The 17,441-nt window shown below is 50.8% G+C and overlaps 7 protein-coding genes across 7 annotated transcripts; 5 read left to right on the top strand and 2 right to left on the bottom strand.

The window, feature by feature from the left end:
- Window positions 1–154: 154 nt before the first annotated feature.
- On the top strand, window positions 155–2,050 carry HO173_000575 (uncharacterized protein; the record flags this gene model as incomplete). Its single annotated transcript, XM_037302524.1, has 2 exons — window positions 155–388; window positions 449–2,050. 2 exons carry the CDS (start codon window positions 155–157, stop codon window positions 2,048–2,050), a joined length of 1,836 nt encoding a protein of 611 aa, XP_037171103.1.
- A 609-nt stretch (window positions 2,051–2,659) lies between these two features.
- HO173_000574 (uncharacterized protein) lies at window positions 2,660–4,290 on the top strand (the record flags this gene model as incomplete). The annotated part of the gene is made up of 5 exons (XM_037302523.1): window positions 2,660–2,758; window positions 2,804–2,934; window positions 2,985–3,101; window positions 3,154–4,006; window positions 4,057–4,290. 5 exons carry the CDS (start codon window positions 2,660–2,662, stop codon window positions 4,288–4,290), a joined length of 1,434 nt encoding a protein of 477 aa, XP_037171102.1.
- Window positions 4,291–5,688: 1,398 nt separating this feature from the next.
- Window positions 5,689–6,546, top strand: HO173_000573 (uncharacterized protein; the record flags this gene model as incomplete). Its single annotated transcript, XM_037302522.1, has 2 exons — window positions 5,689–6,029; window positions 6,099–6,546. 2 exons carry the CDS (start codon window positions 5,689–5,691, stop codon window positions 6,544–6,546), a joined length of 789 nt encoding a protein of 262 aa, XP_037171101.1.
- Window positions 6,547–6,636: 90 nt separating this feature from the next.
- HO173_000572 (uncharacterized protein) lies at window positions 6,637–6,888 on the bottom strand (the record flags this gene model as incomplete). Its single annotated transcript, XM_037302521.1, has 1 exon — window positions 6,637–6,888. The coding sequence occupies one exon, from the start codon at window positions 6,886–6,888 to the stop codon at window positions 6,637–6,639; it is 252 nt and encodes an 83-aa protein (XP_037171100.1).
- Window positions 6,889–7,021: 133 nt separating this feature from the next.
- Window positions 7,022–7,618, bottom strand: HO173_000571 (uncharacterized protein; the record flags this gene model as incomplete). The annotated part of the gene is made up of 1 exon (XM_037302520.1): window positions 7,022–7,618. One exon carries the CDS (start codon window positions 7,616–7,618, stop codon window positions 7,022–7,024), a length of 597 nt encoding a protein of 198 aa, XP_037171099.1.
- Window positions 7,619–9,574: 1,956 nt separating this feature from the next.
- Window positions 9,575–11,561, top strand: HO173_000570 (uncharacterized protein; the record flags this gene model as incomplete). The annotated part of the gene is made up of 3 exons (XM_037302519.1): window positions 9,575–10,640; window positions 10,693–10,864; window positions 10,910–11,561. 3 exons carry the CDS (start codon window positions 9,575–9,577, stop codon window positions 11,559–11,561), a joined length of 1,890 nt encoding a protein of 629 aa, XP_037171098.1.
- Window positions 11,562–13,303: 1,742 nt separating this feature from the next.
- HO173_000569 (uncharacterized protein) lies at window positions 13,304–15,574 on the top strand (the record flags this gene model as incomplete). The annotated part of the gene is made up of 6 exons (XM_037302518.1): window positions 13,304–13,356; window positions 13,418–13,484; window positions 13,559–13,911; window positions 13,963–14,589; window positions 14,648–15,260; window positions 15,383–15,574. The coding sequence occupies 6 exons, from the start codon at window positions 13,304–13,306 to the stop codon at window positions 15,572–15,574; spliced, it is 1,905 nt and encodes a 634-aa protein (XP_037171097.1).
- Window positions 15,575–17,441: the final 1,867 nt, after the last annotated feature.

The following is a 17,441-nucleotide window of genomic DNA, read 5'->3' as shown; positions in this document are numbered from 1 at the left end:
TCATCCGGCTGTGCTTACCTTAGGGCTTACCTTACTGCTTATTTTACCACGGATACTTAGCCTAGCCCTAGCCTTTCAGTAATCGATTATTCAGGATTACCTACACACCGCAATCTGTGTTTTACTATACTGGCAAGTATCAAGTATCATCATCATGGATGCCTCCACGTCCATCTCCTTGCTTCAAGCAGAGTACGATTATGTGGTCATCGGCGGAGGTACAGCAGGTTTGGTCGTGGCATCTCGTTTGTCTGAGAATGATCACGTCAAGGTAATTGTCTTGGAAGCAGGCAATAACCACCTCACAGACCCAAGGATCAATATACCAGCGGGGTGGTCTGCGGTCTTGGGCTCTGAGGTCGACTGGGCTTTCCAAACGTCAGCGCAGGTAACGCTGTTCCCTCCCTCACATTAGGCCCAAGTAGCTGACTCGCATCTGGGCACTAAGGAACATTTGGGTGGCAGAGTCCTTCGCCATCCCCAGGGTCGAGTACTCGGAGGATCAAGCGCAATCAACGCTGAAGCCTTTATCGCTCCATCCAGCACTGACCTTGAAGCATGGGAGCACCTCGGGAATCCAGGCTGGAACTGGCAGGTGATGATGCCTTACTATCGAAAGTGTTACACTCTCACTGCCCCGGACTCAGAGGTCTCTGAGCACCTTGGAATTGACTGGATCGACGAGGACGTTCGTGGACTTTCAGGTCCCATTCAAGCTTCGTTTCAAGGCGCAATTCAGGATCCGTTATCGAAAGCCTGGGTGCAGACCTTCAAAGGACTACAGCATGGCCTTAAACGTGATCCCTTTGCTGGTGAGGCTATGGGTGGCTACAGTAGTCCCATAACCGTTGACCCAGAGTCCAAGACCCGAAGCTACGCAGCCAACACTTACTATGCTTCCGCCTCCCACCGGCCAAATCTCACCGTACTGACTGGAGTCTCGGTGAAGAACATCATTCTGGACACGGGAAATGGCCCGGTCACAGCGACAGGTGTCCATGTGAGCGTAAATGACCTAGAACACATCGTGAATGCTAGCAAAGAAGTGATCCTCGCTGCTGGTGCTTTTCAAACACCGAAGCTCCTCGAGCTCTCGGGCATAGGGGACAGAGAACTGCTAGAAACTCACGGTATCCACGTTGTTATTGACAACCCTAATGTTGGAGAGAACCTCCAGGATCACCTTATGACAGGTATCAGCTATGAAGTGATGGATGGCATTTTCACTGGGGACGGTCTAATGCGTCAAGAGCCAGAGATAACGCAAATGGCCATGCAGATGTACACCACTGCAAAGGCCGGGCCTTTGTGTGCCGGTGGGATAGGTTCATACGCATTCATGCCACTTCTAAACTCTTTGGATGGCGACAAAACGGCCGACCTTGAGCGCTTGCTGCTTGACTGCAAGTCACAAGACCCTAAAGATGCCATTCATTTTGAGTTTGTGCGCTCAATACTTGAGAGCGACAAGAAGGCATCTGCTTCCATGTTCATGTTCCCTGCGCAGGTCAACCTTCACAACAGCCCTTCCGCGAAAAATTTCACCCAGGACCTCGCCCCGGGAAACTACGTCAGTCTTGGTGTTGCCTTGCTACATCCCCTTTCTCGCGGAAGCGTCCACATCACGTCCGCCCACGCGTCTCAGGAGCCCCACATTGACCCTAAGTACCTATCTCATGCGCTTGATGTTGAGATTTTCGCAACTCATCTTAGATTTCTGGAGCGGCTAGCCCAATCTGAGCCACTTGCTTCGTTGCTCAAGCCTGATGGAAGGCGAAACCATCCGACGGCCTTCATCAGGGATATGAATGGTGCAAGGGACTACGTTAGACAGTCGGCCATCTCTAACAACCATTCAGCTTGTACCTGTGCCATGAAGCCGAGGGAGAAAGGAGGGGTTGTCAATGAGCGTCTGGTAGTACACGGTACTGCAAATTTGAGAGTTGTAGACGCGAGCATCATGCCTACAATCCCAGGGGGAAATATCCAATCGAGCGTATACGCCGTCGCAGAACGCGCAGCAGACTTGATCAAAGAAGACGCCAGATGAACTTATACACAAGAGAAATGATTAGCGTCACATCACAGCAAGCGTGGGGCGGTCACTGGCCATACGCATCTGTAAAAAGTTCAATAGGTATCTAGAAGCATTAAGATGAGATTTTCATTGATAGTCTTGACACCATCGTGCGTAGCGAGCTTTGGGAAGTCCTTCATTGTTAGAAATACTACCAGCAGAGTCTTTCACTCTAGAGGCTCGAGGAGAGAGAAAAGACTTCATGATATAGGACTTAAGACGGTGAAATTGTAGTTTTTCATGGTTCAAAGAGCTGGCACAGGAACAAATAAGCTAGATCTCCGAATCATCTTTGGCTTCTATACGGAGGCGAAAGGTTTATTATGCGAGATCAATTTGGATGTCGATGCTCGTAAAGCGCAGTTGTAGATGGAAAAAGTCTGCATCTCGCGTTTAGAGGAAATAAAACTTCATCTTGCCAAGACCTGGATAATCTAACCACGTTTGGAACAGACGTTCCAATCGTGTCATTCATATATAATACAGAAAAATAAAAATAAAACTCTCAGCAGTTTTCAAGCTAGAACAGCACTTTAGCAGTTAGCCGCTGGCTGAGTTCTACGATAAGAGGCTACCGCCATCATGGAATCCAAGGTTGAAATTCCTGTAGCTCCATACGCAACCTCGGACAGGACATCCTTTGCCTTTATCTCTGCCCGAGACCGTTGGCCCGTCATCGTGGTGAGTATGGCTACAGTGAGCGTTGGGACAAGCTGACCGCGGAAGACAGGAGCAATCGATGACATCCACCGTGCCATTGTAGCCAGTGATGATGTACCAAAGCGAAAGGAAGGCAAGACAATCCTGGAGGCGCTGGCGAAGCTAAAGTACGAGGTACAACATGACCGGCAATTGACGTACGAAAACCGTTACACGACAGCTGCCTGTACTTAGCTGACTATTGCAGACCACTTGCCGATGATGGAAAGCCGGACATATCAAATTACAATAAGGAGCTAGAGTCGTTAGGAGGTCCAAATTGGTTCAGCGTGCCATGGCTCTTTGCAGAGTGCTATCTCTACCGGTATAACGAGCGGAACCTACCCCAGACTCCGAAGCTGATTGGCAAAAGCTAGACGTGTGCACACCTCTTTCTCCCTCTCAGACCACTGGAAGACCTACGATGTCTTTTCTCGCCAGAAAATGTCCACTTTTCGCTCGTCGCGACCAGCAGTCCTTGAACTTGCCGCCAAATACAAAGATTTAGTCTCGCAGTTGGAGAGGGATGTAAATTCTTTGAAGGTCCCTGAAGAGCTGGTCGAAGCGGAGCGGATACTGTTCACGGAGATGTGCGAGATCTGCTTGTGGGGCAACGCCACGGACCTTTCCCTCTTAACGTCTTTGAGCTACGAAGATATACAAAAGCTGCAGGGTGCCGATGCGAGGAAGAAAGCCGAAAATAATATACTGGTTAATGACCTCCCAGCTGCGTACACGGTTCTTAAGGAAGCGCAGAAGACAGACAAGAAAGTCAGGCGGGTGGACATCGTACTTGACAACGCCGGCTTCGAACTTTTCGTTGATCTCATTCTTGCTGGCTATCTTCTTGCCGCTGGCCTAGCTACACAGATCACTCTTCATCCCAAGACGATCCCATGGTTCGTGTCCGATGTCATTCCAGCGGATTTTGCAGCGCTCCTAAGCGCTCTTGCAAACCCTCAAGGCTTCTACTCTACGCCCAACGAACATTCAGATCAGGTTCAAGACCCTCTGTCTGAGAAAGAGGCATCGGATCTCTCCTTCTTATTTCAGCACTGGGCTGGTTTCCACGCTGAAGGTCAGTTAATTCTTCGGCCAAATCTCTTTTGGACGTCTGCGCACAGCTACTGGCACTTACCGCAAGCTGAGCCTAGACTTTACGAGGATCTGAAAGATTCGGAGCTGGTGATTTTCAAGGGTGACCTCAACTACCGGAAGTTGACAGCTGACGTTTGTGTCCTGCTGCTGTTTGTACGTATGGGCCCGCTGACTGGGAGTAGGCAATGTGGGAACCAACAACGGCATTCACCACAGCTATTGGGCCAATGGGACCTGCATCAAATGTCCGTACGCTGGCGCTTCGTACCTGCAAAGCAGATACTGTGGTCGGGCTGCCCGACGGCGCCGATGAGAGACTGAAGGGGATGGAGGGTGGTGGTGGTGACAGTGGAGCTAGGAAATGGGCGTGGTCTGGAAAATGGGCTGTCGTCCAGTTCTGTGATGGAAAGGCCTGATACAGAGCAAATTGGTGCTTGACTTTACATAGAGACACATTCGACAAGACTAGAGACATTTTCAATGATTGTGTTCTTATAGACTACCTAGCAGCCCAGTCTTGGCATCGAGTTCTCCAACGAGCTTTTAAATAGCCACCTACGGTATATTACCGAGAATATTAGGCCACCCCCGGATTATAAGGCCCTCCATAGTAATTTGGCAGCCCTCCTACCTGTTCACTCTCCCCATACCCCTGTCGCCACCAATTTTGAAGCACCACAACTCCGCCCCGCCCACTAACCTCTAAGAACGCGTCGTTCGCCAGCCCCCAATACACGTACTCTAACGCGTCTAGATCGCCGTCGCCACTATTTAACACCCTCCCACCTTCACCACCCCTCTGTTAAGCGAAAGGCCCTATCAGCCAATAAGCAGCAAGACGCGAAAGGGATCAAACGCACAAACGCGCCATACCCCGGAGGTCGCGCAACAAAAAGTCCCGTGAACTGGGTACGGTGGATTGGGAGGACGATGAAGAGCGATTTCGCCCAGTGGTGGCGATGTTACGCCAAATAACCGGGCCTATCGTCAACAAGGGGTTTAAGAGGCCTAAGGAGCTCGCCGGCGATGGAAGCAAGCCCGGCTAGAGCGCCAGCGAGGCGAAGTGGAGATTAGACTAGACTACAAGACAACACCACCGATAAAGTCCCTCCCGTGAAACCCCAGCCGGTGGCGGCGAGCTCCTTTCCGCCCTGTATGCCCGGAAGGCGGAGAGCCTCTATTGTACGAATAGCCTCATCGGTGATAGGAGATTAGCGACGGTGGATAGTACAGCGAGTCACGAGGCCGCGCCTTATTTTGACCCCCATACAAATCGGCGCGGCCTGTAATCCCGCTACTGGTATTTTCTTAGCATGGGCTGAGGTTTAAAGCATCCCTGCAACCGGCCCCTCCCCGGCTACGGAACACTCACTCATCTGTTATCCTTCGTCTTCCGCCCACAATCATGACAAGGCGCACAAGCAAAGCTGTCAGCTGTCATCTGAAACTAACATGAAGGGCAGAAACAAGAGGCACAGCCCAAACGAGGAAGGCAGCATGTTACCTCGCCGTTCAAGCGCGTCGTCGCCCCCAAACATCCGTTTCATCCACCCACTCCGGGCGCATTTCAGCATCGACCTGCATTTGAGAAGTGCCTCTCAAGGCGCGGCCTTGGAAAACGAGAGGCACACTCTCATATGCGGATGACAGTGCATGAATGGAGTCTCAGCCTACTTTGCCTGCGGCGAAGATGTTCTCTCATATAGTCCTTTTTCTCCCTATCTCTTGACCCAAAGCCTCTCTTTCTCTTAGTTTCAACCGTCCTGCTATTGAGGCTCTCTCAGCCTGATCATCGTTGGCGAAAAATCTTTACAATGCTCCTCTTCGCTCTAGTTCCCCTCTCAGTCCTCCTTTCCCTCTCGACCTCCACCCTCCTAATCGACTACTCCGCCCCCTCCCCGATCTCGGCTCTCGGCGAATGCCAGCTCGAAGGCAGCTTCCACGGCGACCACATTGCCTGCCCTGGCAACTCTTCCATCTATATCAAAACTGGCACCGATCCCGACGGTAAACCCGCCCTCCACTACCATCGAGACCCTACGTTCCGCCGGGCAGAAGTAGAGGGAGCAGGGACGTATGCGGCGAATAAGCACTACTATGTGGGGTACGAGTTCAGGCTGGGGAACGTGCATGAGCATTTGGCCGTCTTTCAGTGGTAAGACTGCGACCCTGGTGTCGTACCTTTGGTGCAAGGCTTGCTGGTGCGCTGACTGCTGGTTTGCAGGAAGAACGCCTACGATGAAACGGATCCCTCCACCTACCAAAACGCACCCTTCTTCCTCGCCTTCAGTGAAGTCCTCCCCACCCGCTTCTCTATCGGCTACAATCCTCCCGGTGGAAAGAATACGTACCTCTGGAGCGACAGCTCCGATTTCTCGACCAACACCACCCACAATGTTGCTTTGGCCTGGGACACGATGTCTGGGGGCAACAGCAAGCTGGAGATGTGGTTGGATGGTACAAAGGTGCTGGAGAAAGATGGGTTGACGCTGTGGACGGGGAAGTGCTACACTAAGTACGGGATTTATAGAGGCGAACAGGGGGATCATGATCCGGAGGGACATAGCAATGTGTTCGATAGCTATGTTTATGGGGTGCAGGTTAGCGATGCGAGTTTGGCCGAGGTCGCGGAGTACAGTGGGTTGGGAAGTCAGAGTAGAATCAGGAGGTGATCTTGAAGATCAAGAGCATTTGCTTGTCTTTCATTAACTCGTATGTGGCACATTCATGGCTCCAACTCGCACGTTATTCCGCAGTCCAACCTACATGAGCAGAACGATCTTCCCACCAGCCCTATTCTCCTCCATCGTCCGATGCGCCTCCACAATCTCCTCTAACGGGAACGTCTTCCCGACACTGACCTTCAAACTCCCCTCCTTAATCTGCTGCACCATCTCCTCCAAGGGCGTATTGACAAAGTCCTTCTCATCTCCCTGATACGTCGTCAAACAAACCGCCGTGGGCACCGCAGCCATCACCTCAAAGTCCGGAATCGACCACTGCCCAGACACCATGCCCGTCATGCAGCAAATGCCGCCTCGAGTCACGCAAGACAGCGAGTCGACAAGACTGGAGGTGCCGACGAGCTCGAGCACCTTGTCCGCGCCATCGGGCCAGATCTTCCTCACCTCCTCCCGCACCTTGCCATTATCGATAACGACATGGTCGCACCCACTCCCCCTTCAACAGCCCATCCCTCCCAGCTTTCCTCGTCGTCCCGGCGACCGTGGCCCCGTGATTCTTCGCAATCGCCGCCGCCGCCAGCCCAACGCTGCTCGTGCCCCCTCTCACCAGCAACCGCTCCCCCTTCCTCAACTTCAGCGCCGTGAACAGACTCCCGTACGCCGTCTGCAACATCTCCGGCACGGCCCCCAACACCTTCCAGTCCAACTCCGTCTCGATCGCCACCACGTTCCCGACAGGCGGACACGTGTACTCCGCGTACCCGCCATCGAACACCCGTCCCATCCCTCCCATCGCCGTCGCGACGATCTGGCCCTTGTTGAATTCCCCACCGGGACACTCTTCCACGAGCCCGCAGGCTTCGATGCCGAGCACGCGGGGGAACCGGACGCCGGGGGAGTGGCCCTGGCGCGTGAAGAGTTCGGAGCGGTTCATGCCGCAGGCTTTGACGCGGATGAGGACGCGGCCGGCGGTCGGGGTGGGGACGGGGATGTTCTCGAGTTGGAGGACTTCGGGGCCGCCGGGGGCGTGCATGACGGCTGCGCGCATTGTTTTGGCCATGGTGCGGGTGGTGGTGGTGAGGAGGCGGTCGAGGGGGGCCGTTGTTTGGGTGGTTGGGGTGAGGAGAGGGGCTCGAGGTCGGTTGAGTGCGCAGGTGGGCAATTGAGAGCGTAGGTAGGAGATGGAGCTTTGGCTGGAGCTGGGGGAATGGCTCTATATATCATCCCCTTCCCCTTCAGCCGTTGTGCCTGGCGGGGAAGGGGGGTCGATGTTAGTGGTGATGTTTTGAGCCAGCCATGCCTTGGTTCATTCCATGTATTTGGGCGAAACTTACACTAAAGCCGTCGAAATTCAAAGGAATATACGGTTTCGACTTTCGAGACCTACTGGCTGCGAAAAGACGCCGGGTTTCAATACCAGGGCCCGATAGTGCGGTTTACGTGCTTAGTGCTTGGTAAACAGTGCTAATGGATGACCAAGCGCAGCGATCCGTGTGACAAGGTTCTTAGCATCAGAGATAGCAATTCGAATAGGCAGTATGCAATTCGCACTTTAAGTCACGATAAGGCTCTGTGAGCTTTGCTCTCGACCCGAGCGGCCGCCTGAGATGTCGTACTACCAAACACCACCTCCATGTCGCCGGCAACGAATGCTTTCCCGACCCCATATCCCCCTCCACCCGTGCAAATGAAAACTCGCCGTGCATGTTCGTCGTAGGTGTTCGTAAAGTCATAGCCGCGTATCCAACGTCCTCCCCTCCGTCTCCCCTTCTGTTTGCAGGTTGGGTGCCTACTGAGGGCAGATCTACACCGTATACAAATAGATCAGCCTCTGTGGCAATGGCGTACTGGTATTGGAATAGAAGAGTTGAACGTACAGCTCCGCAGCTGCCGCACTTCTTGCCTCCGCCTGAGATGCCCGCACCGCACTTGGGGCAGCTGTTGTGGCCCATGGTCGAAGAGTCTGAGTACTGTGGCTGTTTGGGCTGTTGGTTTGGGGTCGTTTGGGATGTAGGAGCTGTAGCGTTCTGGGAATATAAAAGTTGTCGCTGTTGTGGGGATGGAGAGAGCGCGGAGAGGAGCGGAGAGGGGCGAAAGTGGGGTCATTTTGCGGCTCGTTTTAATTTAAACGGCGCTTTGGGGCTAGCGCCGATCCCACTGCGACCCTTCGGATTATCTGAGAATTTATGGGCAAGCTTTTTGGGTAAGAGAATGTAGCAAAAGCTATGCATAGAGGGCGAAACCCTTAATGAAATGGTATAAATCCTACAGTTGCCAGACAACAGTGACAATCTCCATGTACTCTTCCTTTAAAAATGTTCTTTTGTCTGCTAGGGAGGAATTCAAGAAGTCGTATAATTTAGACAAGGTGTCAGAAAAATGTGACAAGTTTTTTAAATTCTCCCAAAAAAATCGTTGTTTTATCTGTTCATTTTGACCAATATCCATATAAATGGGCATTGATCAAAAGCAAGAGATCGATTGCTATGACAATTTTGAGGATTTGCGCCTCTACTATTCCGTCTCTAATACTCCGACGTTCGTCGTCCCACGGCCGCTGTTGTCATACGAAATATCGCGGTTCTGATCTGAATGAATGACGATGAATGTAACATCGAGAAGAAGCCATATCGGCTGCATACAGCGAGTTCGCGGAGGCCTGCATATTAAGAACTTACGTAGGAGCGCACAACAGCTTGTTTGTCGCTCGTGACATGCCATGTCATCAATGTGGATGGCCGCTATCAATCGTACCAGTCATCAATCAAACCCCGGATAGCAGATGAGCAAACAACATTGAATACAAATAAGTTGACTTTCCTCTCCAAGGTAATTTGTTCTGGTTTGCAGTTTGCCTCACTGCATGTCTCAGCATAATCTCTTTTGCTTTCGTGAGTTCGAGTGGTCAGAACCATCATTTACATCGACTTAGACCACTCAACAAAACGAAAGAAACCCTGAGTGATTGGCATCGTACAGAGTTCTAATCTTGATCTCATTATCAACCCTCCCGAAAATGGCAGAATTACACACCAAGCAGCTTGAAGAAAAGTTAGCCCGCTACAAGAGGATAATGAATGAATGCCCTCATTGTAAGGCAGCTTTGGCGTTAGAGGAGAAAGAAGACGCCACACCATCAGCTGTGCCGCCTGCCTCAGCTGGCTCATCGCGTCAAATTGGTCCAAAAGCATCGTCCACCGCCTCAGCTCTCTCACCTAAAGAGCCGGTCCCTACTACCCGACAAGGTAGATCGAATCAATCATCCAAGCAAGCCACGTCTACGTTTCGACCTATACCGTCACCAAGCAGTATCGATGATGTAAGTCCAATTTCTTCAATACCTGGATCTTCCAGTCGCTCCAGGAAAATTGCTTCAGGTCCACCGCTAAACATGAGGCGTCCGCCGACCCGGCTATCCAAGCAGACTAATGTAGAGGCTGTATCATCTCCATTAGCCAGCGCCTCTACACAGCAGCCTTTGACAGCTCACTCTCTTAATTTCCGACCTACCTCTCTCAAACCATCAACTAGCGAGGTAGATACACTAGAAAAAGATGCCAATGGGCAGAACTCGAACAGACCAAACCTCAGGAGGTTGGGTAGCAATACTGGAAGACCCCGAAACGACCCACACAAGCAGGCAGTTTGGATAGGTTCCGCTGACAAGATGCTTGGAGAGGTACCACTGGGATGGGTATGGAATGGGAATCTTTCACAATTGGATGATTCTATGCTTGCTGCGGTAGTTATACACGCATCCGCTGTCCAAGGTGAAGTGACTAGCGCGACGGACGAAACAGGAAACAAAGATCACCTCCTAAGGCTAGTACGCGGCTTCGCTCATCGACATTCAGGCAAGAGGGTCAATTTCCAACATTTCTTGCTCGTCTGTCTCTGCAACGTCTTATCGGTCCGAAACATTCCACAAGATTCAATAGTGGAGGCACTGCAAATCTGTATTAGCGACACCAGCGAGAGAAATATTGGCAGATACCTCAAGGGTGCCCAATGGGTAAATAGGATCATGGACAGGCTCTTTTTCACGGGTTGGCGCTACCGTGCTATTGACCTCGTGGTGATATGTCTGTACCGAGGGGAATATCTTCGATCCATCCGCTGATCGTTTGTTTTAAGGGGATCGTTCTGTCGCCATGTATGGCACGTTCGCATCATCAGCTTCGACTAGCGAGTATTTCATCTCCCATCTCACGCGATCAGAGTACTGCGAAGATGTTCAAGAAATACCGAATCGAGTCCATGATACGATGCCATGGATTGTGAAGAAAGAATTTGGCGATGAAGTATCGTAGGTGTCCCCTTCGAGTAGAGGCGGCCGTGCTTACAGCGGCAGGTATGAGAGCATATGTAAAGCTCTTGGCTATAGTGACAACTACATATTGGAAACCAAGCATCTACATTCGAGTGCTCCGCCAAGTCCACACTCCAATTGCCGCTCCTTGGACGACGCAGGCTCTACATCGCGGAGTCTTTCGTTTCATACCGCGAGGCAATCGACAACTAGTCCCTCCACTCTTCAGCAACCTGGACCAGCAGACAAGACGCCCTCCGACAAAGTTCTCAGCGATGCGTACTTACACGAACCGGCCCTGCGACACGGGCGGCTCTTCCCGAGTAGTTATTCTGATGACACACCCGGTAAACATCCACCGACAAGCCAAAGCGTAGCGTCTCCAAGAACAAAGCAAATGATCCCAGACCGATCTGCCAAACCATTGGGAGACCCAGATGGTGCGAGACGACGAAGAAATCCGTCCGATTATCCAAGCGTCACGGAACTCCCTGTCTCTACCTCACTTAGAGGAAGCGCTCCAAGTACACAAAGAACGAAACGACCGCTTCCAGACTCACCTCCAACAGTTTCACAGCCAACCAATACTACAAGGCGGCGCCAACACCCAATGGAAAGATCCAGTCGCGAGGAAATGGGACGTCCATCCCAATCAGAAAAGAAAGGTTCGAAAGATCGGAGAGGTCGCGCCTGAATACAAACCAAGAACAGCAGTAGCTTCTTTCTTAGGCGTCATAGATACCCTAGTTCGTAGCAAAAATAAGACATCTATTATTGTAAGGAACCTGAATCATTGCTGTTTGCTGTTGCTGTAAGCAGCGCATCGGTCAAGTTTAGCCTTGCGGATCTCTGGCCGTAGTCCTAAATAGGCACTGTGTAACCTCACTTCCTCCCAAAAAGGTCAACAAAGTGAGCGAGCTTTGCGTCTCAGAAAGGCACACCTACTGTCTATAGTCCAGCCTTAACACATACCTTTTGAAGGGCTATCTACCGGCCAAAAAGGACATCTGAAGGGTGGAATCCTAGAGAATTGCGGTGGGGAGTGGGGAGATTGGAGGTTAAAGTACTGTTATCGAGGGTAATCTACCAATCCAATGCGCGCAAAGGCACCCCGCGAAGCCAAGGTGCCCGAAGAACTGCGTCTGTCATCGGCTCAAAACGCTTTGAAATTGTTATATGGTGGGTTGGAAGAACTCCGTCTTGGCGCAATCGGAAGGTAATCTACCATTTCAGTTTCGGCTCAAACCTTTTGAAGCTGCTACGTAAGGGCTTGAAAGAATCCTGTCTGAGCGCACTCGCAGGTACTGCACCATGGCACTGGAGACTAGTTCCGGCTCAATTCCCTTGAGAATTATCACTCTATCGCTCAATAAGAGTTGAACAGAATAATAGATAAAGGTAGCTTACCCCATTTTTGTGCTGAAAATAATCTCATCAGCGGAAATTGTTCGATTTGTATAATAATACTCGACTTAAGAAAGGTTAGAAATGGCGATGAATAAAGGTAAGCTACCTTAAGAGAGTTTCGATTGAAGGAAGAAATCCCCTTAAATGTCAACATTTAGTCTCATCTATGGCTAAAAAGGTGCCGAATAGCGCTTCAAACCTTCAACGTGAGCCGATCAATTGGCCTAAGACTGCTCTCATATGCAAGTTGAGCCTCCGATCGCCGTAATCGCCGGCCAATCATTGCTTATGGCACTCACACTTTTATCGACCACGATGTTCAAAACTCACGAAGTTGAGACTTATTTGGGATTGGTTCTAGACCTTTACCAACAGTAGGATAGTGAAGAAGGGGCTGGAACCGCTAAAACTAGTAAATTGTCAATGATTTAAAGCGAAGTCAAACAAATTCTCTACTCTTTGAGCCTGTCAGTGACTACTCTCGGTGGGCATGGCCCGTCGCTTTCGACAAGCCAAAGGTACAAGGGACCGAAATTGATAGGATGAGTGTAGTCAAGCTGTATCTCCAACAAGTGCGCATAATCTGCCTTTGAGCGAGAGTGAAATTAAATCGTAGGCAAAGAAGTACTTTAGGGAGCTTTCGTCAATGCCAGCCGTTACCACTTCTAACTGTATTGTAGCGCAACACTGTCAGTGGTCGACCCGACGAATGGAGACAGATAAGCCAAACAATCTCCACGCGACAGTGGTGTTGTAGAGATATATTAACATCTTGAGAGTGCTTGAAGAGAGTTATGATATGCGACCAAAACTGGCTAGCTCGGTTGCTGTCGCGGAAAGATTCCGCATGTTGATTCGTTGAGCTTCATGCAGAAAGTTCATAGCCGCCGTTGCTGAAACTTACTCTTTGCTCTTGATCTCTTCTATCCTCCATGAATAAAACAGTGCATCAGTTACAGCTACAGTTTCTACAACCATCAACTCCTAGCCTTACGCCGTGCCCATCACGCAGCCAATGAATTCGTGGAGATGGGGGTGGAGCAACAGTGGGTAGCGGTCCAGGAGAAGACATTCACGAAATGGTCTGTTGATACCTGTACATCTTGAGGGACCGTGATGACTGATAAGAATCTTGGGCCCCAGGTTGAATGCTAAAGTCAGCGGTCGAGACGTAGCTGTCAAGAATCTGGTCACAGACCTCTCAGACGGGGTAAATACAATCTTCTTAGCCGGTGATCTGCTATCTATGTGCGGAGATTTGGTGGACTGACATGTTCCCCATAGGTCATCCTCATCCACCTCCTCGAAGTCCTCGGCAATGAGTCCCTCGGCCGCTATGCCTCCAAACCCAAACTGCGTGTCCAGCGCTTCGAAAATGTCAACGTCGCCCTCGACTTCATTAAAGCACGAGGCATACAGATGACAAACATTGGGGCAGAAGACGTTGTGGATGGAAACAGAAAGATAATACTTGGGCTGATATGGACGCTTATTCTACGCTTTACGATTAATGACATCAGTGAAGAGGGCATGACGGCGAAGGAAGGCTTGCTGCTGTGGTGTCAAAGGAAGACGGCTTGTTATGAAGGGGTGGAAGTACGGGATTTCTCGGCTAGTTGGAATGATGGGCTCGCTTTGTGGGTTGCGTTGAGACAATAGGGGCAAGAGGCATGCTGACTGGGACACAGCTGCGCTCTGCTTGACATTCATCGACCGGACCTGATAGACTACGAGAAGCTGGACAAGAGCGATCACCGAGGAAACATGAAGCTCGCGTTCGAAATTGCCTCGAAAGAAATTGGCATACCAGATCTTTTGGACGTGGAGGATGTCTGTGACGTTGCCAAACCAGACGAGCGGTCCCTCATGACATACATCGCATACTGGTTCCATGCTTTCTCCCAGATGGAACGAGTCGAGAACGCAGGCAGACGGGTCGAGAAGTTTGTTGCCAACATGAACGGGGCTTGGAGCATGCAAAATTCTTTTGAGCAAAGGATGAAGAATCTGTTGAAAGAGATCCAGGCTCAGCGGCAGGCATGGAGAATAGCAACTTTCATAGGCACGTATGTGGATGCAAAAGAGCAGTCAAGCCAATTCTCAGTGTACAAGAGAAGTCAAAAGCGGAAGTGGGTGGCTGAAAAGTCAGATCTGGCTGCTCTGCTTGGAAACATCAAGACGAAGATGAGCACATATCGACTACGAGCCTACGAGCCTCCAGAGGACCTAAAGCTGGAAGTATTGGATAACGAATGGGCCATCTTGCTCAGAGCCGAGAGAGACAGAAGTCAGGTCATCAACGAGACCATTCGAGAGTGCGCAACCTTCCCCATCTCCTACCAGCCAGTCTTCTAACCATTGATTTCTTCATAGCATCAAGAACGCTCTCCGCCGCACCTTCGCCGACAAAGCCAACGACTTCGCTCTCACCCTCTCCACCCTTTCGCTAGCCATCGCAGGTCTTTCGGGCGATCTTGCAGACCAGCTTGCCCATGTCCGCCGTTTGCACAGCAACCTACCTCCCCTATCCGAATACCTCGAAACACTTGCCACTCTCTCCCACAAATGCGACGAAGCTAACATCGAAGAAAACGACTTTACCACCTATACGTACGATGAGCTAGCGTATGAACTAGATCTAGTACGAGGCAGTGTTGTTGGCAAGATGGGCTTTTTGGAAAACCAAATTGTTGCCAGGGAAATGACAAACCTAACTCCCATTCAGCTAGAAGAATTTGAATCGGTGTTCAGGCATTTCGACAAGGATCTCTCGAACACGCTGCACGAGCTCGAATTTTCAGCGGCGTTAGCAAGTCTGAGTCTGGTCTACGATGAGGAAGAGATGCATGAGCAATTTATGAGCATTAGTTCTGGGAAGGGCTACGTCACGTTTGAGCAGTTCATTCGGTTTATGGTATCTGTTACTGAAGACCAGAACACAGCGGAACAGGTGTTTCAGAGCTTCAGGGAGGTTGCAGATGGCAAGGTACGTTCGAGCAATCCTCGCCTCCGGTCTCTCCTCCTTGCCATCAACTCCCTGCCCAGCATCCGTCTTTCGCTCCCGCCCTCATTACTGCGCCTATCTTCGCCGGCTGACACATAACCCAGCCCTACGTAACCGAACTCGATCTCCGGCACTCCCTAATCCCTGACGAGCTAGTCGAAGACCTTCTCTCGAGTATGCCACAGCACAAAGGTCCCGATCTGCAAGAAGACAGAAATCTCCCCCAAGTACGATTACATCAGCTTCATGGAGAAGATGACGCAAGGCGAGATGAATACAAGCTCGAGGCCGAATAGCAAGGAAGGGTCCAGCCCAGAGAGGAGGGTCAACGGACACTGATCCGCTGAGGGCATTCTAAGTCCTTAAGCAAGGGCAACCGCCGCTGTAATAACGTTTTGAATAGGGTGACTCGTTCTCACCATTGGATCTGTGAGTAGCGCAGCATGCACGACATATGGATCTGGAGCAAGCATGCAGCATTGGCGTTTCTTGTTGCATGCCAGGATAGGAGAGGCGGTGTTATGGATACATATTGCATTGGCTACGGTACGTTTGGTGTACAGTAAAATGTGATTATTTTAATAGATGAACGGTTCAACATTCTTAGGGGTGAGCCCGCGCTTTGATTGCTCTAACGGAATGAAAGAAGTATCATGGATACGGAACGCGGTTGCAAAGGCCCCAACGCTCGACACTGTTGTGCTCAAAGACTGCGAAGTTGGCAGGTGTACAGGAGATCGAGTCAGTACATCCACTGCTTGCCGACTACGCAATTAGGGAAGCACATCTTCCATGTTGCAATCAACAATCAAGCTTTCAAAATGCACAATTGATAGCAATCTCAAAAGCCTAAACACGCACACTTGCACGGGCGGTCCTGTTACCTATTGCCCTACCGTATAGGCAGAGATCCTTTCGCCAAGTACAAATTACACTGTGGCTGAGCTACGTCTGTGTAACAACTTTGGCTTCTCTCCAATAGGATGCGCGCGACCTGGCATAATCGTACTCTGATGAATCCATAGTAACAGCCGATCACTTTCGGGACAGTACTCGGGGACGTTGGCGAACATGGAGCTGCTGGCCGTTCTCATATGAAACGTTTCAAGGCCTGAATCCCACGCACGAGCAACTACTTCAGCTACGTTACTTGTCCTCTTGGATCAGCGCCGTGATCGAGATTCACTTATGCCTCCAATTCTTCTCCTTCTACATACGGAATGTTCCGCCAAAGCCGTGTCCCTGCCTAGGTGAGGTTACTGCCGGAGTGCTGGCAATTGAGGGTCAATTACGGAGTGTTTCCTTGTTAAGAGGACCCTGGACAGCTATTTTCGGTACATTTAGCGCTGAGTAGAATCTTCTTTGGGGCTGAGCTTCTTCTACCATTTTGACTACACATTCTCAAGGCAGCACTTATGAATGCGGACATCTGCTAAGGTCACAACCCGTCCGTTTTACCAATAGTGTTATCGGGCTTTTTCCGGCTAGAGCATCTCCCACAATCCTTGCCATACATTTTCGAAGCAGCACTAAGAAACATGGGGACCTGCTGAGGTCGCAGTACCGCCCCTCTTACCAATCAGTTTGGATTTTGTACCGCCGCCTCAAAATGCGGAGAGTACTTTTGTAACACCGGAAGTTCGGCCGCCCGTACAGATGTGGAGATATGTCGAGGCCGCACCCCCTGCTCCTCTTACCAACCATGCTATCGGGTTTCTACCGTCGCTTCAGAGTCGGAAGCATGGACGTCTCGGTGGCCTGCTTATGATACGTTTCCACAGAAATAAAGCCAGACGTTGCCGCAATCAGTCCTGGGCGGCGCTTCTTCCAACATCTCCGCAACACATTCTCGAGGCAGCACCTACAAGTGAGACCCGTTGAGGTCGCAACCTCTTCCCTCTTACCAATCATATCATATGGTCTCTATTGTCGCCTCGGAGTCTGGAGGACACAGACCTAGCATCGGAAAATCGGAAGCTGCCCGATTCATCTTAACAACTGATCTCCGGGCAGACCTTCTTCCAGCATTCTTCTTACACGTACCCAAGGCTGCAACACCCTTCCTCTTACCAATCATGTCATTGGATCTCTACCGTCGCCTCAGAACCTCGTGGACACTGTCACAACATGGAAGCTTGAAACACTCGGCGGCATGCATGAGAC

The sequence above is a fragment of the Letharia columbiana genome (genome assembly GCF_014066305.1).
Source record: "Letharia columbiana isolate WasteWater2 chromosome Unknown Sc0000000_s0, whole genome shotgun sequence".
Lineage (NCBI taxonomy): Eukaryota > Fungi > Ascomycota > Lecanoromycetes > Lecanorales > Parmeliaceae > Letharia > Letharia columbiana.
The sequence above is the reverse complement of the archived record's forward strand: the minus strand, read 5'-3'. Positions and strand labels throughout refer to the sequence as shown.